At 34.5% G+C, this 27,419-nt stretch overlaps 1 protein-coding gene across 3 annotated transcripts in view; it reads right to left on the bottom strand.

Moving 5' to 3' along the window:
- The window catches only part of NIPBL (NIPBL cohesin loading factor), a 206,489-nt gene that overhangs the window by 51,300 nt on the left and 127,770 nt on the right, over positions 1–27,419 (bottom strand). For all 3 annotated transcript variants that reach the window (XM_055422164.2, XM_088827650.1, XM_055422165.2), the window contains 11 exons: positions 18,468–18,650; positions 13,916–14,113; positions 13,605–13,676; positions 13,420–13,509; positions 11,292–11,395; positions 8,384–8,470; positions 5,613–5,844; positions 3,748–3,899; positions 3,099–3,179; positions 2,561–2,661; positions 1,064–1,202 (listed from right to left, as the gene is read on the bottom strand). In XM_055422164.2, coding sequence (XP_055278139.2) covers positions 1,064–1,202; positions 2,561–2,661; positions 3,099–3,179; positions 3,748–3,899; positions 5,613–5,844; positions 8,384–8,470; positions 11,292–11,395; positions 13,420–13,509; positions 13,605–13,676; positions 13,916–14,113; positions 18,468–18,650 — 1,439 coding nt within the window. The remainder of the gene's footprint in view (positions 1–1,063; positions 1,203–2,560; positions 2,662–3,098; positions 3,180–3,747; positions 3,900–5,612; positions 5,845–8,383; positions 8,471–11,291; positions 11,396–13,419; positions 13,510–13,604; positions 13,677–13,915; positions 14,114–18,467; positions 18,651–27,419) is intronic.

The following is a 27,419-nucleotide window of genomic DNA, read 5'->3' as shown; positions in this document are numbered from 1 at the left end:
TTAAAAGTGCATGTAAATTATGATTTACTATTCTAAGTATACCTAGAGAAACTTATGCTTCAAGTTGTGTGTCATATATGATGTATTTAACCCAAGTCAAAATGAATCTAGCATCAGCTCCATGTATTAAAAACAATGGTGAGTGAAAAAATTTGCTGTAAATGTCATTATATCATTTATATAAATTAAAACTTTATCAAATATGCAGATAAATAAATAAATGAAAGAAGATAAACATTCACAATGGTAAGGAAAGACTGTGAAAAGAGAACAAGATTAGGAGAAGTGGACAACAGGGACCTCAACCTTTTTGATATTTGCTTTATACTTTGCACCTTTCTGATTATAATAAAGAAATAAAACCTCTTTTGAATTTTTTGAAGGTAAAACTATAGAACCTAGAAAAATGTTAAGTGTTGATGGGTAAAAGCTACAAAACCAAAAGCAGACCATAGCTATAAGTTACTCAAATTGTTGTTGTTTAGTCTCTAAATTGTATCTGACCCTTTTACAACCCCATGGACTGTAGCCTGCCAGGCTCCTCTGTTCAAGGGATTTCCCAAGCAAGAATACTGAGTGGGTTGCCTTTTCCTTCTCTAAGGGATCTTCTGAACTCAAGAATTGGCAGGTGAATTCTCTACTGTTTAGCCATCAGGGAAGCCCCCAAGTTACTCAATAGAGAAGGCATAAATTCATTTTCAGCATGAATTAAACATTAATTACATTAAAATTATTTGTTACATGTGACTATAGATACTGCATACTACAATATTCATTTTCAAATTCGGTATCTGATTTGAACCTTACAACTTGTAATAGTAGGCTTGTTAGGTATTATCATTCCCATTTTATAAAGAAACAAGATTAAAACAATCTGTACATTTCATGAATGGTGGATACCAGAACTCAAGTCTCCTAAAATTTAGTCTAATGCGCAACAAGGATCTGAAAGCCCAGTCAAGAAACCCTAATTAACACCGTCAGTTTTATAAGAATGGCAGAGAATACAGGTACTTCTTCCTACAAAAGCAAACAGTTCTAAAACTTACAAATGATTCCTTACTTTTTTATTTGAGTCCTCTTCTGAATTAGAGTCCTTCTCTGATGATGGCAAGTGTACTACACACTGAATTAGTTGTAAAACTAGTGCTGTAACCATCTGAATATACATAGGCTCTCCATCCATATCACTACTATTTAACCTTTAATGGAGAAGAAAATATTTTAATCATATAGCATATTGAAGAGAATTTCATTTTACATGTTATTTATAATCTGGAAGTTTCAGGATGCTTTCTTTACCAAAATTTCTAGGCATTATCCTTAGTGCTTATAATAGTGACATTAAGTTAATTATTTTTGGGAAGTTAGAAAAAATACCAACTAAATGTCTACGTATAGATCATTAAAATAGTCACAGGAAAAATGCAGTATATAAAATTCTATACTTTATATGTACTGTAGATTGAAAACTATAATGTAAAACATCAAATATTTTGTGATTTTTAAAATGACAAGTCTTTAAGATTTCACAATGCCCAGGCGTTGATATCTCTTTTCTTATTAAAATCTGTTCCACAGTCAGCTCCTGATCATACGTTAGAGTATGAGGTCTGTGACACAGAATGTAAAAAACCAGATTTTAAATCTTTTTGTTTAAAAGAGTATTCCTTTATATGTTGATTCCTTTTCTTCAGGTTTTAGTAGACAATAGATGTTTATCAATACACAAGTGGTCCAAAAAAAGTAAGATAAAAACAATTATTTTATAGAAGACAACTTTCAAAGCAATCTAAATATAAGCCTATATGCTAGGTCAACACATTTAATCACCCAGGATTATGATAGTCATCGAAATGATGATGATGATCTATGCCAACAAAGGCAATACTGCTAACAATAGTGGATAACATTTCTTAGTTACTCTGTGCTTAGTGATTTAAAGTCATGTCTATTGTCTATATTGCCATTAGAGCAATTTTTCAGCTATCTTAAAAAATATTATATAATGACTTCCCACTGTATAAAGGATTAAGTTCAAGTTCCTTAATAAGGTCTGTAAAATCCCTGAACTGCCTCTGATGCTTTGGAGCCATATTTCCTACTGTTCTTCTCACAGACCAATGGTTCTTAAACAGGGATGACTCTGCCCTTCAGGGCACCTTTGCCCGTGTCTAGTGAAAATTTTGGTGATCGTAATTGGAAAGGGTACATTTCTTTTGGTTATCTAGTACGTAGGGGTCAAGGATGCTGCTAAGCATCTTACAATGTACAGGCCAGCACTACAAACAAAATATTATCTGGCTCAAAATGTCAATTATGCCAAGACTGAAATTCCCTGCCAAAGATTTTTACACTTGACAATCACTGAGCCTTTAAGTCTCTCAAGAGTATATTGCTATTTCACACATTTAAGCTATTCTTCATGCTGTTCTGACACAGAACTGTCTTTATTTGATGATTAAAACAAAAATCAGAAATGATAAAGAAAAAATAAATGATGGCTACAGTATAATGGGGTTCTTTTATCATAAACTTGGTGCTTGCTATAGTTAGTTACCTGAAGTTCCTTAAGCTCCTCTTGCTGGTAGGTAATCTTGCAAGTGAAGTAAAAATTTCTTCCAAAATTAACTGCCTATGTTTTTCATATCTTGAGAATACCTATTTAGCAATTATAAGATTTCAACTTAAGTTATAAGTATTTGAAAACAAACAAAAATGATACGATACTATGTGATAAAAATCTAATCTGCCATTTAGAATGAAAATGTTTTCAACATCTTCAACAGTAACGACTTTTCTATCATTTTCTATCATTAATTGTAACATTCTTATAGAAGTCATAGTATCCTAGTTTCACTTAGAGGAATATGATATCTTGGGTATGGAAAGGAAAGTAAGACAAGATTTAAATGATTTTAAATAATTAAGCAATTATTAAATATTTTTAAATACTTAGAAGTGTTTAAAATCTAAGGCATACTAAAATAGCCCTCATGGAAAATTCGAATCTCCATTAGTTTTTGCAAATTTGTATTGAATGATATCAATATTCTTTTTCTAGAGGATAACTAAAAATATGCACTGATTATACTTACTGCAGTGACTAATTTAATGGCACACAACTGTAGTTCACTGACATTCTCCACAAAAAATGGTGTTATTCCCATTGAAGATACCTGCACAGACACAGAGTAACGACACTACACATCTGTCCTTGTAACAGACTTCAGTAACATTCTACCTCACTAAATCCCAAAACACCACAAAACTTACTGAAAAACAATGGTAGAGCATTTTCTTTTCCCTCATCAATCGGCATCTAGTTTTTCCTTTGTTCCCTTTCATCCTCAAGAAAATTAGTACATACCTTCCTTCACAGATACCATTCCTCTAATTGTCAACTTTTAGATTGATAAATGTCACAGGAATGCAAAAAACAAAACATAATTCACTATTCTGGAAGAAATATCCTAACATATTTTAAAGGAAATGATCATATAACTTTCAAATAATTTGGAGTTTACAATTTACACTACATTTACCTTTCTTCTGACCCAAGTGCTTCTTTTTAAAACTTCCCTAGGCTTTCACTTCTTCCATTTAGATATAATATACTCAGAATGGAAAAAATTAATGCAGTGCTGGTATCATTATTGAGTGATCAAGGTTTAACTGAACCCAATTAGGTCCTTTATTCTTACATTATTTGTCTAGAAATATGGAAAATGCTTGAAAAAAACTTACCTGAAGGATTGTTGTGTCTGTTAGAAGCTGTATTTCTAGCAGTTCTGATAAGCTGCTAACAATGTCACAAACTTTATTATAAAGCATTACTATCACTCTCTGCTTATGGGTAGAACATTTAGCCCGTTTTGCCTTTGAACTTAATAAGCCTCCTAAAATGAAAAAGAAATCAAAACAAGGTTTACGTCAACTTTAATAATGTCTAATAACAATAAAACTGCTTCCTGAATTAAAAGAACACGTCTTTTTTGTCTTCCCTATATAAAAATATAACTTGACAAACAAAGCTATTTATTTATTGAAGAGAAAATTATTCTCCAGGGAATACTCAGAAAGTCAACATTGTTAGAACAGATTTTCAATGGTTATTAAATTCTTGTATCTTAGTATTTTTTTTTTTCCATTGACTGGAGCAGGATAGTAAGATTATGTTCCCCTTAAATCAACTTGCAATAATTAAACCACAGATAATTAACTTAGGATATTCATGATTCAAGTTTGCCCTCCTCTCTTCAAATGTAAATATGTTAATATTTTTTAAATTTTTTTATTCTAAAATTTTTATTTAATAAATGTTACAAAGCACAATGCCAAAAACATTAACAGTTAAAATTTCACCAAAAGAAAAAATATTATAGAATACACAGTTGTAAAAAGCTACATTAAGTTATTTTACAACTGCCTCAGGCTGCAAAAAGAAAAAAAAAACCCAGTGCCATACCTAAGTTATCCCGCTCTCAAAATAATGCCATTTATGTTATAAACCATGAGCACCCCATCAAAAGACGGGAGCTGCTTTTATAAAACATATATATATATATGACTGTATCACTTTGCTATACACCTGAAACAAACACAACTCTGTAAATGAAATATAGTACAATATAAAATAAAAATAAGTAACGAATCTGACGTGGTTGGGGGCTCCCCACCTCAACACTCTGTGGATTCAAGTGGCCATTCCTTCCAGAAGTGTATAAGTTAGTCTGGGATAGAACCTGCACGCTGAATTTACTAATTAAGAAATGAGAAACCAGAACTATAAAGGTGGCATAGAAATACAAGAAACCATTCTTAAGTAATATTTTAAAACTTTGAACAGAGTTACAGATTTTACCATTTGTGATAAACTGGTATATATAATTTAACCAGAACCAAAAGAAAATTAGTATTGTGTGAATTCTGAAGCACTTTCAACAGTCCTTCAATTCTGAAGGACTTTCTTGAGTTTTACACATTCATAAATAAATGGTCTGTATCTCGTGCCTTTGTTGGCTTTCTGTGAGCTGTAGTTTCTGGGAAGTGAGCAGCTCTCATTCCTGTAACTCTTGTAATTCAGTCATTCGTGTGCCTCCTTCATGAGGATTCAGTACAGCTGTGGTGCTGTTATCCCTCTGATAGGAACTCTAACTCTGTGTAAACATGTTAATAAACTTGACTCATTTATAAAGATTATCAGTAAGAGAAAGAATATACATTTTTTAATTAATTTATTTTTTATTGAAGGATAACTGCTAAGAATATACAATTTTAATCAACCCATTTTGTAGATAATATTTTAGGCAAAATTAGGATGAAGTGCTAAATGGAACCAGAAGTGAACATTATCGAAGATTCCCAGACCAGTAGAATTACTTGTTATTGTATGTAAACAGTTGCTAAAGAAATGATAATTGAACAAGTAGCAGACTGGAAAAGTTCTATATTCCAGTCAAATGAAGGGCAGTGTTTATTACAATTTTATAATCTAGTAATTTTGGTGCCATCTGAAGTCACTGCACTCTGACCCATCCAACATGGCAAAATTATATAACAAGTAACTGATATTAAACTAAAAAATTATCAGTATAAACGGGCAAACCAACCTCCATGAGGATCTAATCTGTAAACAGGATCATACTGAGGATAAAGTGTATTCTGCAAATGAAATTTAGTGTACTGTATAACTCTTTCGATTACATCCTCAATATATACAGCTTTTGGCATGTTAGGGGATGTCATGATGTTTATAGTTGTAAGACAGGCATCTGCTGATTTTGTCACTCTCTCCATAATAAGGTCTCTCCATAACCTTTCTTCTTCTTCGGTATCATTATTCTGTAAAACAGCACATTGTTAATGAAATGGAAATAAACACATTTATAGGTTAAAATATTTTTAAAGATTATAATATATTTGACCTTCACTGTAAAACTCTGTGTCGGAAAGACTCCCTAGAGTAGGAAAGGGAAACCCACTTCAGTATTCTTGCCTGGAAAATGCCATGGGGTTGCAGAGTCGGACATGACTGAGTGACTGAGCATGCACGGTGGAAAACTTGGTAAGAGTTTTAATGTGTGTCTATTTAAAGAATATCAGGAATGAAGTAGAAATACTTATGTTAGGTATGATTTTTGTGTTAATGTTTTGAAACATAATGTACTCTTACTTTCTAATTTCACCATTAAGTGACATCCTAATAAGAAAGTTTTAAACGTTATGTTTATCTTCTGGGATAGACTTATTTTAAAAGTAAGTAAAATGTTACCGACTCAATCATTTCTAATACCTAATTTTCAACAACATTGTATTTTTGAAACTGAGATTAAAAAGTGGTGATTATGCAGACTACTGAAAACATAGTTTATTTTCTTCTTTTTTTTAAATTTATTTTATTGGAGGCAAATTACCTTACATTAATATATTGGTTGGTTTTGCCATACACTGACACGAATCCGCCCCGGGTGTACATGTGTTCCCTTTCTTGAACCCCCCTCCCACCTCCCTCTTCCCCATATTCTCCCTCCAGGTCATCCCTGTGCACCAGCCCCAAGCATCCTGTATTGAAAACATAGTTTATTTTCTAAAATAGATAATTCAACAACTGATAGACTACGTTTTAATTTATACATCAGCAATATGCATTACAATTGGGAAAAACTGACTTTAATCTTACTTTTAAAGTGAAAATCCTTCTATCACATCCTTAGTTATAAGATATCGACTTTATATTCTAGGAATATTTTCATTTGCATGCTATTGAAAGCTTATAACAGTGAGAAAAGGAATTAATAAAAGCATAATATATGTAAAGCAGAGCAGGGCTTTACACTAAGGCCACAAAACTCCATCTCTAGCTTTCTTTCTTTCATTTTACTACTTACATATCCACTAAAAAAGTAACATAAAATAACTTTTCTTTGATATTGAAACTGTTATTTGGAATAGTCAGTTAGGGAGGTTCATCACTCATGTCAAACATTAAGGCTTAAAAGCAACACACTAAAAAGTGCTAAGGTTTTCAGGAATAAAAATAATTTCATTAAAAGCGACTCAGCAACTTCTCCAGAACTTTGAACTCTAGATTCTTGTTATTTACCACAGTTTCTTGCCAAAGTATTAAAAACAAACAAACAAACAAAAAAACCCTATAAGACTAAAGATGTAGTGTTAGATTGGCCCAAAAGTTCGTTTGGGTTTTTGTAATATCATATAGGAAAACCTGAACAAACTTTTTGGCCAACCAATATACTGTCACTATAGTTTCTCTAATCCCTTAGGTTTATATGATTAAAAAATTATTTTAAAAGGGCACTGGAAAAATATGGATATATTTAATAAACCACAGAAATACCACCTGAGATTACTTTTCTAAATTCCATGTAAATCACTTAGCATTTCTGTGCATTCTGAAAACATCAAGAACACTTCCTTTCTGACAGATAATCCAGTTCATGTGCTAAACATATATACTATGTATGTATATATGAGAATGGAAGTATTATCTATCAATAATACTTGCTACCAGTGCTTCTCGCTAGATGAAAATTGGACCTTTTTCTGTTTCAAAAATTTTCTATAATATACTATTTTTATTACCAGTCATTTAAAAATAAATATCATTCACTCAAAATATTCCCAAACTCTTATCTCTTACATTAAATTCCTATAAGCATTAGTGTTTGAATTTATTAATTGTTAAAGAGATACCAGGATCAATTCAAATACACATACGGTTTTGAAAGTCTGCTATAAGGTCAGGAAAGCACACTCTGGTTTATATAAACCATTATTATACCATGTTGCTACCACTTTTGATAAAGCACACTAAAATGTAATGACAGCTGCAGTTAACATTTACTGAGAATTTACAATGTACCAGACACTGTTAAGCAGGTTACATGAATTAACTGATGAAACATCCTTTCAACAAACATTTGAGCTAGATATAAAAATAATACATAAAGATCAACATTAAGAAATCACCATATAGTTTCCAACTATTTAGTTCTCCAGGGAAGGTTAAGAAAAAAGAATTACTTCCTACCAATATTTTATAAATGAAAAGACATTTTAAAGACTCATCCACTTACAAAAGGAAGAGCATAATGTAAGATTAAAGAATGATCCTTTCAACTGAATGAATTTACATCTGTCACCATACTTATTTATATCAAAGCTGTCAATTAATAATGTGCAACATTAATTTTAAACTACTAAGAATCAAATTCTAACTGCAAGGCTAAATGTGAACTAGTAAATAGTGGCAACAAGTTCAAATTAATAAAATTTGGAATTTCCCCTAAAAATCAAAGTTGCTTATGAAAAACTGTATAATTTAATAGAGTAAAATTAACAATACAGATCTTAAACTTACATGATTTAACAAAGTGGAGAGCTTTGACCCATCCTGAATATTCTTTTCCAAGATATTTAGGACTTTCACAGTTTTGTCAGTGGAAAGCTAAACAGAAGCAAAAATTCTTTTATCAATCATTGGTAAACATAGTAAATTATTCAAGAAATATTCTGTACAATTATTCCCCTTAGCTTATGGATTACATAGCATTAACATTTGCTCAAAGAGTGGAAAAATAAAATTTTCTCACTTAGCTACTCCACTCAAACCTGAATTATGTAGAGAATTAATTACTTATTTTTGAAAGAACAGCAAACGGAATGGGCACATATGTATGTTTCTAACTCCAATCTTACCATATAGCTAGTTAAGACTGAATCTGTTCTGGCCCTCTGCTCTGTGAAAGTGACATTGAACATGCATATGATCACAGAGGCACGCACACACACTCTCGCTAAATATTTCATCTGCTGATTTTTTATTTTTAAAAACACCTAATTAATGTCTTACAAATTATGTTTTCTGTATTTAAAAATTAGTAGTCATTGTAGAGGTTTTACCAGGAAGCAACTATTACCCATTCCTTTGACTAAGTCTCCTTTTAGATCCCTATCACGTAGCTAGGACTCTCAATGGAATCAGTCAGAAAAGTAATATGGGAGGATCAACAGAGTAAGTGACATCAGGTATATTTTCATTATTTCTATACTAGTGTACAGAAAAAATTTCCCCCAAATATATTGCTTTAGATAATTTCACAATAGATTAAACTACCGACACTTTTGGTAAATTATCCATGCTTTGAAAACACTCAGTAAATGCACTTTTTTGAAATAGAAACACTAGCTAATAGAAACACTATATATATTTTGAAATAGAAACACTATAGAACTTATGACATAAAACCTAAAGAGGGCACTGGCACTTTGGAAAACTGATGCCATATTTGTATATACAAAAGAAATCAATATATTCCTCACTGCACACAGTAATATCAATGTGAACCAATAGTACATTAATTCTTGGGTAATCATGTGAAATGTCTGTATAGCTTTAAAATCCTAACTCATGAAACTTTTGGCACTGTCAGTGGGAATGTGAATTGGTGCTGCCACCATGGAAAACCGGAATCAATCTGTCATCATCAAGTGATTCCACCTCTAGGTACGTATCTGAAGAAAACAAAAGCACTAACTTCATAAGAATATATGCATTCTCATTTTTACTGTAGCATTATTTATAAGAGTCAAGATATGGAAGCAACCAATGTGTCCACTCATAGATGGATAAAGAAAATGTGGTGTGTGTGTATATTTAGCTATGAAAAGAAGGAAATCTTGTCATCTGCAACATTATGCATGGACCTTGATGGCATGATTCTAACAGAAATTAGTCAGACAGAGAAAAACAAATGCCATATGATCTCGCCTATATATGGAATCTTAAGAAAAAAAGAATTTATAAATACAAAGAACAGATTGGTGGTTGCTAAAGGTGCGAAGTGGGGGTGGGTGAAGTAGGTGAAGGTGGTCAAAAGGTACAAATTTCCAGTTATAAGTCAGTCCTGGGAATGTAATGCAAGGCATGATGAATATAGGCAACAATACTATAGTTTATATCTGCAAGTTGTCAAGAAAATAGAACTGAAAGTTCTCATAATAAAAAAAATAATGCAACTGTAACTGTGTGTGGCCATGATGTTAAACTAGATTTACTTTGAATCCTTTTCCAATACACACAAATATTGAATTGTTACACTGAACTCCTGAAACTAATATAAATGAATACAAAATGAATAACATTATATTTTAACTTTGGAAAGAATATTAAAATATCTCCCAGTCTACTTTAAAACTAAATGAATAAGTTTAATTTTTGAGAAAACAAATTCTTCAGATAAATATAATCGTTCATTAAATCTTTTACTATGCTTGGAGAACAAATTATTATCTTTACATTACAGACTAAGAGTAGAAAATTTTATAAAAGAGGAGCCTGATTAGGAGGAAAGAGGGTTTTGCTGAAACTGTATTTGCATAGTAATCATGCAGTAGTTTAGGGGGTGACTGCTGGCTTGTAAAGATTATGGGAAGCCAATCCTTGATGCTGTCACTATTGTTTGAAGCATTTTTAAGGAAAAAAATTTCTGTTATTCCATGAGTGCAATGAGACTGCTTGGCAACAGCTCATAGGAAAGACAACCCACAGAAGTTATTATTAAGCCCACAACAATGAGATTCTGTACTTATTAACAATTAATGTGTTAACAGACACAGAGAATAGACTTGTGGTTGCCACGGGGGAGACGTGGAAGGAGAGAGAAGGATTGGGAGTTTGGGATTGTCAGATGCAAGCTATTAACATAGGACGTATAAAGAACCAGGAACCATTTTCAACATCCTGTAATAAACTCTAATGAAAAGAATGTTTATCTGAATGTTTATTCAGATATATAACTGAATTACTCTGTTATACAGCAGAAAGTAACACAACATTGTAAATCAACTATATTTTAATAAAATAAACCAAAAAACCCCCCAACAATCATTGTGTTAAAACCATGGCTTAACTCTTTCAATCAATGTAAATGACTAAAGGAAATGTCAAAGAAAAATTTAGTGTATTTCTGCATTTAAATACTTTAAATATTTGAGACAATGAAAAAATAAACAGTGACAAAAAATCCAGGACTATGTCGCTTTGAACGCAAAAACATGATTTTTCTTTAGAATAATTTGCAGAATATGCCTTCGATTCAAGCCTTGTCATTTTTTAAAGAAATAATTCTGTCAGATTCTCAGGAAGAAACAACGAATTGTCTTTTCATCATTACTTACTTTATATAAACTTTGCAATTTACCTTTAAAACTTTAATTTCAAACATGAGATAGTAAGTAAATTGATAAATTTTACTTTAGTGAGATACCTTATCCATTATACCCATTGCTTTAATTTTAGCAGATTCACTGCCAAGTTCATTAAGCTGATGTTTTCCTAAGAGTAGTTCCTGAGGAATTTCATCATCATCACCTGAAAAACCAATTCAAACATACATAGTTTAGGTAAAATAAATAGCTCAAAACAGTTAGCTTTAGTTAATAAAATTTCTGCATATATACAAACAGATGTAAACAAACAAAAATAATATCCTAGGAGGCCTCTGTAAACCTTAAGCAAACCCTGAATAAAAGAGGACAAAAATTACAATTAGACTTCTGACTAAGATGGGAAGAGGAGATAGATATCTTATCTTTACTACTTTATGACCCTTCTCAAGCAAACTTTCTGCCCCAGCAGGCTGACCTGTATGGACTACATCAACAGTCTCCCATGCCCTCTGGCTTCTGTTTGGGTTCAGCCAGTGGGATGCCCTGTCAGAAGATCAAAGAGAAGGAGAGTGAGGTCAGGGTATTTATATTCCTGACTCCTTCCTTGCAAGGTCTCCTCAAGCTGCTCATGTCCTCTGACCAAAAGAACACTTGTTTTTACAAAGCAACCTATTCTAAATCTTTTTCTTTTCCTATTGACTGAGTTCTGTTGACTTCTCTTTACCCTTGCTCCTTTGGGTACAGGGGTGGTAACAGTTCCAAGTCTGTTAACTTTGGGTTTCCACTCTATTCTGCCCCTATCTTTGTAATCTTGGTCTTGTAAGTAACTACTCAAATTATCTTGAGAATGTCATATGACTTCCTGTTGGGATCTTAAATGACATGGAAGACAGTTTTCCGGCACACAATTCTGAAGTTTTAGAAATGATATTCTAAGTAATCAGGGAAAGCATTAATGACACTTACACAAGTAACTGTCACAAAAACAAATACTTTTAAAATAAAGGTAATACACCTTTTAATGTATTTTTAAACAGATGTACTCATACTAGAATTATTGTACTCCACTTAGTTTTTGTATAAACTAGGCACTAGTGTTTGTATCTACTGAAAGTGGCATAAAATTGCTGAGAGCAGCTCTGAACAATGTAAGCAGCTTTTTAAGCAAAAAACCTAACAATTCTGTAGGTATGACCCACAATATTATTATAAATGTAACACAACATTACATTAACCCTGCTGCTGCTGCTAAGTCACTTCAGTCATGTCCGACTCTGTGTGACTCCATAGACTGAAGCCCACCAGGCAGCCCCGTCCCTGGGATTCTCCAGGCAAAAACACTGGAGTGGGTTGCCATTTCCTTCTCCAATGTGTGAAAGCGAAACGTGAAAGTGAAGTCACTCAGTCGTGTCCGACCCTTAGCGACCCCACGGACTGCAGCCTACCAGGCTCCTCCATCCGTGGGATTTTCCAGGCAAGAGTACTGGAGTGGCTTGCCATTGCCTTCTCTGTACATTAACCCTATTGTATTCTAATTGCTTTACAATTTTGTTTCCCACATTGGACATGGAATATGTATGTAATACATATGTAAAGCCTGAGGCTGGGGTATTTATGTTTGCATCTCTAGCACTTAACATAAACTACTGACAAACAGTAATTACTGAATAAATATTGTCTTTTAGAATAAATTAAGTAGGTTCTCATTTCTGCATCTTTGCTTATATTAGTACCCTTCTTCTCTAGGGCCTACTCAAGTTTCATCTGCATAAAGGTTTCCCTAATTATTCTAATCTACTATGGTAGCTAGAGGAGCCTGGTAGGCTGCAGTCTGTGGGGTCGCTAAGGGTCGGACACGACTGAGCAACTTCACTTCCACACATTGGAGAAGGAAATGGGCAACCCACTCCAGTGTTCTTGCCTGGAGAATCCCAGGGACAGGGGAGCCTGGTGGGCTTCCGTCTGTGGGGTCACACAGAGTCGGACACGACTGAAGTGACTTAGCAGCATGGCAGCTGTACTCTCAGGACTCTTAAAACACCATCAGTACTAAACTAACACTTGAATTTTATACCAACGTTTTCAGTTACTTGATAACACAGACTAGATTTGATGCCACACGAGGTTTCAACTTCTTAAGAGCACAGATCATCCCTCTGAACCTACTAGAATAACTAGCAGAAAGCTTAACATACAGGTAAATAAATATATTTTAAATTATTTTACCAAATGCAGTAAAATCCATATCTTCTAAGTTATCCAAAATATTCTCTATTGAGGCTGTGAATCTCTTAAAAGTCGAAGAATCCATCATTTCTGCAAAGGAATAAAAAAATCCAAACTTAATCATCCACATTCCAAGTAGAAAACTGAAGTTGATGACTATGAATAAAGACAAACTAAAATGTTACCTTCGGGTGTTAGTTTTGGTTCATAAGCTTTCCGCTTCTTCTGTTTTTCTTTTTTCTTCATTTTTCTAGCGACTAAATGAACAAAAAGAAATACTGAAATGCAGTAGTAATAACCTAAAATACTTCTATGTCTACTTTCTTCCTAAACATTAACTAAAAACTTGAACAATAATCACTGCTAATACAAATTTTTGTCTTGATTAATAATTAGGAGTTGTTAATTAGCTCATAAAAAGGTATAAAAATTCAAAGTTAAAACCTTAAATTTAACATCAGCTTATGTAAGAAATCCATTGACACTGATGAATTACCCTCACTAAGGCTGGGAGGAGGAGAATAATCTTCCATGTCAGAATCTGATGGGCTTCGGTTTCGATAACGACCACCACCTGAACTCCTTCTTCCTTCATGAGAGTGGCCACTTCTCCTATGATCCCCAGAGCTTCTTCTGTCACGCTCTTCATATTCCCAAGCTTTATCATCATCTTTTTTATGTCGTTTCCTAGAGGCTAGAAGCAAATCCCCATGACAAATAATTTACCTCGCTTAAAAGACTATTAAAACTTGTACTTTAAAAATGAACCACATTGAGGTGGGGTGGGGGGCGCGGGGGGAATCTTCATTTGTGTGAGACTAGGAAATTCTGAGTCATTCTGATTAACCAGAAATATAAATTATGGTACAGAAATGGTATCACTTATTTTAGCATTTATCTAGATTTAGAAAATTTTACATGAACTTGGTTTGTTAATGAATATAAATAGGAATAGTCTGGGAATTAAATCACACTGCTCATTTTAAAGAAATATTTTGTGAGTCAATAATATCTAAAACTCAGGATTAATTAAGGCATGTAAAACAAACTTTATCTAGAATTTGATAAAAACCAGAAACACTTTAAAACATTTGGATTGCTGGTGGGAAGTGGGGTTTGGAGGAAAAGTAAACTTTCGAGAAACTGTTACAGAATGTGGGTAACCATGTATACTATCAAATAACAGCCAAGTTAAGCCCACAACATAGCTATAAATTCAACAGACTCTGATAACCTAACATCACGAGCTACCAATACAAAGACAGAATAAACCTGTATAGTTGTAAATACCCACACACTGAATTCATTTCTCCAACAATATACTTGCTTAAACCCAAAAAGACAGCTTTTAAGTTTATGCATGCTAGATAAGCGTATTTATGTATGTTACCTTCAATCCCTTCCCCATCCTTCCAGAGGTATAAGCATTCTGCTAAAATCACCAGTACTGACAGGAGCCTCTAGGCAGAACTGGCAAACAGATTTCATCTGACACATCAACTCTGATCAACCGGTAGTAGCTGCCCAGAGCATAATGTTGAGAATAATTCTGAGCCCTGAGACAAAGCACCATATTTCAGCGAGAAAGACTGATTAAAAATGTCTGTCCAGCGAGACTTGGAAGGAATACAAGTGAAAAATATTTAGCACATCTGTTCTAGGATATAACAATACCAAGTTAAAACCAGGATAGAGAACTGATGTGTTCTACATCCTGTGATCATACACTGGTTGTTGAAGTGACCACTTGTTGCTGACAGTGAATTACTTTCCAGTCTGTCATCCTGAACCTGACTCCTTTGCTTATCTTGACTTGCTTCAATTTTAAATCCTTAACTATGACCAATGCCCAAGCTCTTCACAAGAAACTGTTGCTTGAGTCCCTAGTCCTCTACTTGGCTTATATTTAAGGATACCAATCTTTGGTTCATGTACTCTATCTACACTTGTGCCAATGTCTTATGTGTGGATAAGCAATGTCTATGCGTGCTCAGTTACTTCAAGTCATGGCCGACTCTTTGTGACCCCATGGATTACAGCCCACCAGGCTCCTCTGTCCATGGGGTTCTCCAGGCAAGAATACTGGAGTGGGTTACTATGCTCTTCTCCAGGGGATGCTCTTGACCCAGAGATCGAACCCATGTCTCTTACATGTCCTGTACTGGCAGGAGAGTTCTTTACCACTAGTGCCACCTGGGAAGCCTTTTGCTTATGTATAGCACTCACTAAATATTTTCTCAAAAAGTACTGAAATACTTACTTTGAAGAGTGATAATTAACAAGCGAGTTCGTTCAGAAAGCAGTATTCTTTGATCTCAAATATGACTTGAGTTTTTATTTAATTTCATAAGAAATATATTTCAAGCCTTCAATTCTATGAGTAGGAAATACTTGAAAAATTTTATAGTTAGCAAGTAGATATAATATGCTGAAGGACAGGGAAGCCTGGTATGCAGCAGTCCATGGGATCACAAAGAGTTGGACATGACTGAGTAACTAAACAACAACAACAATAATATGCTGTATTGGTGGTAATTTTTATAGGTCTTGGAAATTTCTGTTTCACATCCATTAAACTAAGCAAGTTGGAAAAAAAAAATAGAACGGCAAATTAAGGGGAAAAAAATTCAACTTCTATGAAACAGTGTATATAGAGACAAGGTTCTATCAGGACCTCAATTTATTATGATTAATCTGTCCATTCTTAATCATTTGTTATCTTGGAAAAAGTAGGGGAAGAACCCAACAGAACTCAATAGGGTGTGTAAAATATGACTTGGGCGCTTTCCACGCTCCCTTTCTAAATTTCACCTATGTGCCCCTTTAGCATCTTAGACCTCCCCGCCTTCTTCCCCCGCAACCAAGTGACTTCATAATTGTACATGACTATCCAAATCTGTGTGGCCCAACTTTTAAAGTTAACCCTCAATAGTTCCCCCTATCTTTCAACAAAACTATTTCCTTAGTTTTAGATTTTTAGGAAACCAATTTGATTGAACTGCAATAAAATTTTGTTTCATAAACATCTCTCTCCCTCAAGGCAACATAATCCTTGCCACTTATGTTCTCATAATATTTTCACATTTTGTACTGTACTCCATTTTACTATTTTTTTGCTACGGTATAATGATGACAATTTGACTGTTTATGACAGCTACGAATTGGAATTCTTTCATCACTCAAATCAGTGGCCACAGAGTCAACTTTTCTAGTTACTTGTGTAGAAATAAACCCAAAAAACCAGGAAGCTATTCTAAGATCTCCTGAAAAACCCAGAGACACTCCCCTTTTCCCAAGCAGAAGCTGAAGCTCAGGTTCCCTAACTAGTATTAGCTTTCAATATCCTCAGACCACATATATGAGATCCATGTCTTTTAAGATGAAATTTTGTGCTTCCATGAGACATCTCTCATCACAGAAAGCAAAGAAGAGAACAGAGGCTGCAGTGACGACAAACATGAGGCATGTGAGGCTCTCTCCTCTATTTTCCATTTGATGGGCTTTTCTGATTATGCTACCCTTTTTACTTGACTGTGAGGTAGCTTCAGAATTCTCATTGGCTTAGCAATGCAGGCAGCCACTCTCAATTAACTGGAGTTGAAGTGTGACTTGAAATCAGTCTGCAATTAAGGAACTCCTTAGTTATTCCCTTTAGAAATGGATGGAGTATTAGGGGAAGGGAGGGAAAGTGAAGCAGAGGTATGTATATGAAGGGTAGTGAGTTTCTGGGCCACTAGATCTCCTTTCTCCTTTCCCTTTCCAGACCATATGTTCCCATATAAACAAAATATTTAATTATAATAAAAACGTATTAGCTTTAGCCATTGAAATATACTGCATATAAATACATCTCATTATAACACAACAACAATTATACATATAATTAAATGTCAGATTAATTTTGTTGTATTTTATTTCAATTTTAAAACTGTATTCAGATTTGTTCAGTATTCATAGTCTACTGTTCATAGCTTAATAGCTCACAATATTGAGAAGATCAGAGTAAATGAACATTGATCAATAACTTTGGAGGTGAAGGGCTTCCATCAACAATAATACATTTAAAAATGGCAGCATGCATCTGTCCTTCCTGCCCTTGCTTGTCACACCTCAATCTACAGATACTAGGTGGAAAAGGTAGAACACACTGGTGGTCTTCCCACTTCTTTTGGTCATAATGACTAAGTCAGTTGGCACACAAGTGAAGATCTCCCATAGTCTGTTTCCACTGAATGCCGTTTAAGTCAAACAAGGTTGCTGACCCCTCTTGGCTAGGCTCAATTCTCTTGCTCCAGTAGAAGGAAGATAGGGATAAAAGAGAAGAACTTTTTCAGTGGACCAGTAGGAAGACAGGCGAGGTATAGCAAGTCTAGTGCAAAGACAGGTGATCACAGTGTTGTAGAGAGGTAGCTGTGTAGTGAAGAAGCCAGCTCTGGAAAACAGTGAAACAAGGGAGGAATTCCAGGACACAGCTGGGCAAAAAGGAGAAGCCAGGTCCAAACCACACAGATAATTGGCAACGTGGCTAATCCATCCATAATTTAGTGATAGTATGGTTTAAAATTTTTCTTCATTTGGCTATCTCCTACGTGTCCTTCAAGACTCAACTCTAGTGTCACCTCTTCCAGTAAGCACTCTCTGAACCCCAGTATAATTTTGATGCCAATCCAATTAATCCAATGTGCTCCCACAGCACCCTGGATTTACTATTATCATTGCTGTACTCCTCACTGTACTTCAACTGTTTACATACTTGCTATATTTTTATTCTCACTGCGTAACATATAGTGGGAGCTCAATAAATGTTTGCTAAATGCATATAGAAACATACCTGTGTTACCTGACACTAATTATAACTCATTAAAAAAATTTTTTTCTTGGTGCCAACTGATCTCATCTTTCACACGTATTTTAAGTATAAAGTAAAAACTTGCTATACTATTTATTAAGATCACTGTTCTCTTGCTAACCCAAAAAATTATAAATGAAACAAATACATCAATCTGCTTTTTAATTCTAAAGTAATAATAAACTTATGTGATACTTACATTCAAAAGTTTCATCACTATCATTATCTTCATCTGAACTGATTTCAGCATATTTTGGCTTTTCATTAACTGTGCTACGCTTGCGTTTATTCATTTTCACACGTTCACAAAGTGGCATGGTGGATTCAATTTCTGCCAGGAGTTCGGGGGGTAATTCTTTTAACACTGATTGATCTATACTACCTATTAATAAAAGGTAAGAAAAAACATAAATCTGAAGATAAAAGGGAAATTTTAACTGTTAAAACATAGAATGAAATATTAATTATGTAAGTTTTCTAAGTTACATTTGTATTTTAATAAAAAACATTCATATTTATAGTCTTAATCATAAACTGATAATGCAGTTTTTATACATATTATCATCATAAACAACTTCTAAAATAGATACTTGCTATCATAGCAATAGAGGTTAGTTATATTATCAATTTTTGATATAATTAGTGCCTTCATTTGTCAGGACTGACTGAGACCCACTTGCATTTTCAGGTGTATCTGTAGTAGGGTGTATACCTCACATTCTTGATAGCACTCAAACTTGTTTTAGAATTCTGGAGCAGTTAGTTTGAAAGTAATTATATCCCTCAGTATAAATGTTAAGAGTTGGAGAAGATACCTGTCACCTCATTCTCTTCTATATGATCTTGGCGGTTGTGTATGGTGGCTGGGACAAGATTTCATATGCTTTTACCTATCTTGGTCTATGAGAGGCACAGTAATACCTTTACTATTACAGAAAATTTCCTCAAACAGCTAAACCAAAATATGTATTTAACTGAAGATAATAGGAACATGAAAGGCAAGATAAATAGAAAAAAGCATTTTAAAATAGAAATGTCAACTGAAAATGGTAAATTCAAATCTGTTATGAAATAAACTCACATTTTTCCATGAAAGAATAAAGAATACAATACTATCAGAACTATTAACATAACTTTACTATTTAATCCTACAGACATATACACAAACATACAAACAGCTGCTAAGAAGAAATCAATCCTTAACATCCTGTTGAGAGCTTAAAAATAAAGTAGAACTAGCAAAAGTTATTTACTCAGGATAATTTGTCCTTGATGACTACTAAAGATGACAATTTTAACTTACTTTACTTACCCATGTAAATCTTTGACTGGAAGTATAAAAATGATGTCTTACCTAAATTTTAAGAGCTGGGAGCAAAGAGTACCTTAGTGGTTTACAGCAGGAATATTAGTAACTATAATCAACATTAAGACCATAACATTCAAATATTAATAGTGCTTATGTAAAGGTTAAATATAAATCATTCCAAAAATAAAGAGGTACTGGTTAAGACAATTTAAACATCACAAGAATATATAACACTAATAATTTAAGAAGACAAAACATAAACTATCAGTCTCAAATGACAAATAATCCTTTTATTCATCATGAAGAAGGAGTTATTTCAGTAACTGATAACTTCTATTCGACCAAATACACGAATAGCAACAATTTACCCAACAAAGATGTAAAACTCATGACTAATAAAATCCCAAAGACGTCATTGCTTAGAATCGTGACATACTAATGTTGAACTTAATTTACACATGTCATTCTCAAATCATGTTAATATTCCCTTGCTCTTTCTTAATTTAACTGTATTGTATCAGTGAGGTTCACTTTCTAGAATATTAGTAGAGATAAAAAAATCAGCTTCAGTTTTGGATCATCATTATCTTCAGTGCCAAGGTGAACATACTCTTCATCTCATTTACAAGTTCTTAATGCTCTGAACACCTCTAATTAAATATGTGGTTTTTTGATGGAAGGATCATGTCTTCTAGTATATACTTTCCCCATTCTACATGATCTATAATATTAAGTATGTATATGAAATGGTCAGTTAAATGATTTCTGACTCTGTGGTTCACAATTTCTTATGTTCACTTATAGATGTACCAACTGTATAGTTTCAGAATTGCTGTATTTTTTGTATAAAAATACAAAAATAGCTCCAAATTTTTTAAAGATGGAAATTCTTTCTTTTTGTACTACATGAAACATTATAACTTTCTGGGATTTATAAATATGGATAACCCAAAAAGTACCTGTCTTTTAGTTCACCATGAGATTTTCTGAAGAAGTAGATTTGCCTGTTATGTTCTACTTAAGATTAAAATTTCCATTCACAAAGATATGCTGACTTGATAAAATATCATAGAATTATTCTGCAGATAAATATACAATAAATAATCAAGGGTTAAGATATATATGGTACTTGCTCTCGCTTTACAATGGTTCATTATATCCCAAGAACAGGGACTTTGCTCTCTTCATTTTTTCTTAAACAAAAAAAATTCACAATAGTGAAACATGGAAAATGTATACCTTATATCTGATAAAGCAGGTAACAAAGATTATTCATTGTAGTTACCTATTTCTAATTTCTTAAATTAAAAATAATACTATCAGATTTAAGAGCTCTACTATTCTGTACATCATTTTAACTCTGCATAAAGCTGAAAGTTACAGCAACGCCATTTAAAGACTTCGTGTTTCATTTCTAAAGATCATCCAACTAAAAAAGAAAGATCCAGCAATGGTTAAGGTCTCTCAATGTACTGTCCTCCAAAAGTGGACTGCCTCATTTTGAACAGATATATCTATTTCACAGATCTATGTATTTTCTGTATTTCTTCCTTTTCATCAAACACTTTATAAATTGACTCAGCAAGGTCCCCTTGATTATGTAGGGTAAGCAATAAAATGCTTGACATTTCTATGTCAGAATCTGTAACACACTGAAGATTGGATAACTGACTCCGTTTCAACAGAAATGAATAAACAGTGAGTACTATATATGATCGCTAGAACATATTTGGTTATGATCGTTTACCTGAATTAGAAAACAGTCCTTTAAATAATGCAAAAACAATGTTTCACTGGCTACATCTTAATATGTTGATGATTTTACAGATTATTGTTGTTTGTTATTTGTTCTTAAAACCCTGGGACTGCAGATCCTTTATGATCATCTTTCTCACCTCTTTTCTCTCATGCCAACTACTTAATGTTTTAAATTAGGTTATTTGAATCACCACAAAATTTTAAGTTACTGGCTTGAGGGATAGTGCCATGTAGTTAATTTGGTAAGGCACCACACTTCCGTAGATGGATATTCCATTGGATATAGTGCATCTTTATTTTCTGGCTCTATTAAAGCTAAAGAATAAATTTACTTCTAGGTGCACTACATTTTAGCAATCTTGAATTCCCAGTATAAATCACTCACACTAGGACATTTACCAGATTATTAAAATGAGAACTTATCAAAAGATTAAAAGTCCCAAAAAGTCACTAATTTAATAACTAACACTGTGTTATGTATGTTTTTTTAAATGGGGAAACAATCCTGAGATTAAAATAAACAACCTCAATCAATGGACTCTTTAGGATTGGAGTTTCAGACAATGGAAGCCAGTTACATGTAGAAACAAACCAGGAATCTCACATAAACCTCCAAATTTTATGTCATAAAAAACATTTTCAGTTCAGTCGCTCACATTTTAGGTAGGCAAAATGTAGCTCCAGTAACCTACCAATATTACAGAGGAGTACCATAAAAGATGATGCTCTGAAGGTGCTGCGCTCAATATGCCAGCAAATTTGGAAAACTCAGCAGTAGCCACAGGACTGGAAAAGGTCAGTTTTCATTCCAATCCCAAAGAAAGGCAAAGACAAAGAATGCTCAAACTACCGCACAGTTGCACTCATCTCATATGCTGGTAAAGTAATGCTCAAAATTCTCCAAACCAGGCTTCAGCAATACGTGAACGAACCATGAACTTCCAGATATTCAAGCTGGTTTTAGAAAAGGCAGAGGAACCAGAGATCAAATTGCCAACATCTGCTGGATCATCAAAAAAGCAAGAGAGTTCCAGAAAAACATCTATTTCTGCTTTATTGACTATGCCAAAGCCTTTGACTGTGTGGATCATAATAAACTGAGGAAAATTCTGAAGGAGATGGGAATACTAGACCACCTGACCTGCCTCTTGAGAAACCTGTATGCAGGTCAGGAAGCAACAGTTAGAACTGGACATGGACAACAGACTGGTTCCAAATAGGAAGAGTACGTCAAGGTTGTATATTGTCACTCTGCTTATTTAACTTATATGCAGAGTACATCATGAGGAACGCTGGGCTGGAAGAAGCACAAGCTGGAATCAAGATTGCCGGGAGAAATATCAATAACCTCAGATATACAGATAACACCACACTTATGGCAGAAATTGAAGAGGAACTAAAGAGCGTCTTGATGAGGGCAAAAGAGAAGGGTGAAAAAGTTGGCTTAAACTTCAACATTCAGAAAACAAAGATCATGGCATCTGGTCCCATCACTTCATGGGAAATAGATGGGGAAACAGTGGCTGACTTTATTTTTCTGGGCTCCAAAATCACTGCAGATGGTGATGGCAGCCATGAAATTAAAGACCCTTACTCCTTGGAAGGAAAGTTATGACCAACCTAGATAGCATATTAAAAAGCAGAGACATTACTTTGCCAACAAAGGCCCATCTAGTCAAAGCTATGGTTTTTCCAATAGTCATGTATGGATGTGAGAGTTGGACTATAAAGAAAGCTGAGTGCCGAAGAATTGATACTTTTGAACTGTGGTGTTGGAGAAGACTCTTGAGAGTCCCTTGGACTGCAAGGAGATCCAACCAGCCCATCCTAGAGGAGATCAATCCTGGGTGTTCACTGGAAGGACTGATGTTGAAGCTGAAACTCAACACTTTGGCCACCTGATGCGAAGAGCTGACTCATTTGAAAAGACCCTGATGTTGGGAAAGATTGAGGGCAGGAGGAGAAGGGAACAACAGAGGATGAGATGGTTGGATGGCATCACCGACTCAATGGACATGGGTTTGGGTAGACTCCGGCAGTTGGTGATGGACAGGGAGGCCTGGTGTGCTGCGGTTCACGGAGTCGCAAACAGTCAGACATGACTGAGCGGCTGAACTGAACTGAACCCTAAATGGATCTTTTACTTCAATCAGGGGTAAAAAGAAGAAAAAGGAAAAAAAAAAAAAAGTTGAGCAGTGTAGGCTGTCAATCTGCCCCGCTTGGAATCCTGTGTTAACATGATTTGAAGACATATTTTTTGGTGCAGATGGTTTCTAAATGCAAGCCAACTTTTAAATTTGAAACCACCACTGATAGAAAATACATCCAAAGAGTATGAAATGCTGACGACATATCCCTGAGAAAAGTTAACACTTGGGCGGTAGAAACAAAGGGAGGCAATGTGAAGAGAAGCTGGGAAAATATGGGGTTCCACTATGAGACCAGGACATGAAATGTTCCTTCCAGAGGCACCTGCAAGGTTACCTAACCTGATGCAGAAGAGGGGTAAAGATGAAGATTGTGTGCTAGGAACCAAAATTCAAAGCAAATGTAGGGGCACCGATGAGGAAAAGTTTTCAGGTCACAATTGACCTTAGAAGAAAAACTTTACGTCTTATTTTATTAATTATTTGGAAAGAGTAAACTAGGAGAAAGATACTACTGAAGGGTTTGCTTTTTTGTAATGGTTTAGGATAAAAAGTATGAGATAATCAGGTCTAAAGTTGTCATAATTTTGGTAAAGAGGCAGAAATCCCAAGCATTAGCTAGAAACTTGTTCAGGATTACAAAAAAAAAAAAAAAAATATATATATATATATAAAGAAAGAAAGAACATTTATTTGTGACTATTGGGGGTCATCATGGTCAAATATGAAGCTATTCTCTTTCTGATGGTATTTGAGAAGACCATCCTGAAACTAATGTGAATCATTATATAATCACTACATAAAGATTGTATTAAACTATTAACTGGCAAGTCTCCCTTTAAATTTTAACTGGCAATTTTCAAGTTGCCTATTGTGATCCATAAGCAAGTTGTTGAGTCAGTTTTGTAGCTCTTAATTAGCAATGTGCTTAAAATTAAAGAGAAAATGTGCCAGTAGTAAAGGTAGGTATTATGTGTATGTATGTGTATATTAGGTCACAACATGCATTTTCTTTCTTGCCTTAGTTCACAATCAAAGGAGTTTGAAAGTTTTTAAACCATAAAAACAGGAAACAATACAGATGGAAAGGGTTCTTCTAAGTTAATCCACCCAGTTTTTTTCTGGCCATGCTACAGTTTGTGGGATTTTAGTTCCCTGACCAGAGATCAAACCTGTGCCCCCTGCAGTGGAAGCATGGAGTCCTAACCACTGGACTGCTCAGGAATTCCTAGCCCATCGTTTCTTAAACTATAGGTTCAGTGAAAAATAAACAATAATTTGAATAATATACTCAAATTAAATTGATTTTACCCATTCTAGGTTGATACAATATTCACTATCTTGTATCAGAGCTTAATTATCTATGTTTATAAGTCTGATATAAAAGTAGCCCATGTTACTGTTTTGAAGCCATGTTACAATAAAACCTTGGATTACTCATAAATTACTTTTATTTTTTATGTAAATCTTTCTAAAAAACACCATGAAAGTGAAAGTTTCTCAGTGGTGTCCAACTCTTTGCGACCCCATAGACTATATATACAGTCCATGGAGTTTTCCAGGCCAGAATACTGGAGTGGGTAGTTTTTCCCTTCTCCAGGGGATCTTCCCAATCCAGGTATCCTGCAATGCAGGCGGATTCTTTACCAGTTGAGCCACCAGGGAAGCCCAAGCATACTGGAGTGTAGCCTATTCCTTCTCCAGCGGATTTTCCCAACTCAGGAATTGAACCCAGGTCTCCTGCCTGCATTGCAGAGGAATTCTTTATCAACTGAGATATCAGGGAAGCATCATATCCATCATTTTTTAACAAGATAACTTTCTTGACTCATGATAGCTATTGAAAAGATCAAGTTTTCCACTACGTTTATATGGCAATGCCTTTAGGAGTTAACTGCTATGCATAAGGCTGTTTTGAAATGATATAAAATGATTTATGCTTTCCTTCTGAATTCTCTAAGTGTGCCTGCAATTAGGTGAAAGGTGGACACTCAGATTCTGCTAATAGTGTAGAATATATAACACAGAAAATGGTGTTCAAATCCTTCAATCCATTTATACCACTCTTGGAAATTTATCCCAAGGAAATTTGTATATATCACAACAAAAAGCTCTATGAAGAAAGATGTTTAGATCAGTTTTATCTATTATAACATCAAAATGTCCAACAGGGGACCACGGTAAATCACATTAGATATAATTATGAATGATGCTAGTACAGAGATAGTAAATGTAAAGAAAAGAGAATGCAAAATAACAATTATACACACTGTACGTTTGTAAAAGATAATTGTACCAGGAGTTGAACAAAACAAATGCTAACATTATACTAACTTAAGAGGTGAATTTTCCTAAAGAAACAGAAGCTACATTTTATGGAAACAAGAAAAAGGTCAATGATTATTTGTGAGCGGTTAGAAGATATTTCATGAACACAGTGGGTTTTCACAGCAATGTGGTGGAGTGAGGTGGAGGATGGAGGAAAGGGGTCGAGAAGTAGGAGCTGGAGGCCACTTGGGAGCATTCCAGCTGTGTCTGCTCTGGACAGAGCATGATATTCAATAGGGAAAAAAAGGAGGTAAGGTTCAGATGCAACAGTCTTTTTCAGGAGGGAGAGAATCAGAATGTACTTTAGAAAAGTTACTCCATCAGTGATTTGTGGGATGGCCTGGAAGGGGAAAGACACTAGAAAGAAAATCTTCTAAGAGATAGTTACTATGTCTATGTCAAACGTGCCTTCAAACTATGGTGTTGGAGAAGACACCTGAGAGTCCTATGGACAGCAAGGAGATCAAACCAGTCAATCCTAAAGGAAATCAACCCTGAATATTCACTGGAAGGAATGATGCTGAAGCTGAAGCTCCCAATAGTTTGGCCACCTGATGCAAAGAGCCAACACATTGGAAAAAACGCTGAAGCTGGGAAAAACTGAAGGCAGAAAAAGGGGCTAACCCAGGATGAAATGGTTGGATGGCATCACTGACTCAATGAACATGAGTTTGAGTAAGCTCCAGGCGTTCGTGAAGGACAGGAAAGCCTGGTGTGCTGCAGTCCATGGGGTTGCAAAGAGTTGGACACAACTGAGTGATTGAACAACAACAATGTGAAAGGTAAGAGAGAAGAGAAAGTAGACGCTATGAATTTAACCATTTTTGAAAAGTGATACTTTTATAAACTTAGCCAACCAAACTTCAGAATAGAATATTTAGTTCAAAACAACTATTTAACATGTTTAAGATCATAAAGATATCATAAAATATGAAATCGAGCACAACAAAATTCACATGTTGATATCTGAATCAATCTGATCAGGTTATTAGTTACTCAACTAATTACTATTCAGTTCAGTCGCTCAGTCGTGTCTGACTCTTTGCAACCCCATGAATCACAGCACGCCAGGCCTCCCTGTCCATCACCAACTCCCGGAGTTCACTCAAACTCATGTCCATCGAGTCGGTGATGCCATCCAGCCATCTCATTCTCTGTCGTCCCCTTCTCTTCCCACCCTCAATCCTTCCCAGCATCAGAGTCTTTTCCAGTGAGTCAACTCGTCGCATGAGATGGCCAAAGTATTGGAGTTTCAGCCTTAGCATCAGTCCTTCCACTGATTACATTAGGCTAAATATGTAGAGAATTAGCAACATTTTATAGCATTCTACAAAGACATTTTCTAACACACTAGAAATGGCATATTTTCTGATTATGTTATTACTACCAATGGCTGTAAAACAATTTTTAATTTTAACTAATCTATTCTCACCTTACTTCTTCCACACTGTACTCTTAATTAGCCAAATGTTTAACTTCTTTAAACTTACAGTGCTTTTTCCTACTACCCTTGTGCTAAATACACAGGTGAATCATATTCCTCAGGATTCACATAGCGCCTTTTTTTCTTAAGAGTATTACACTGTCACTACATCTTTAGTTATCCATA

This window comes from Moschus berezovskii, chromosome 18 (assembly GCF_049115385.1).
Source record: "Moschus berezovskii isolate FMDL1 chromosome 18, NW_MosBer_1.0, whole genome shotgun sequence".
NCBI lineage: Eukaryota > Metazoa > Chordata > Mammalia > Artiodactyla > Moschidae > Moschus > Moschus berezovskii.
The sequence above is the reverse complement of the archived record's forward strand: the minus strand, read 5'-3'. Positions and strand labels throughout refer to the sequence as shown.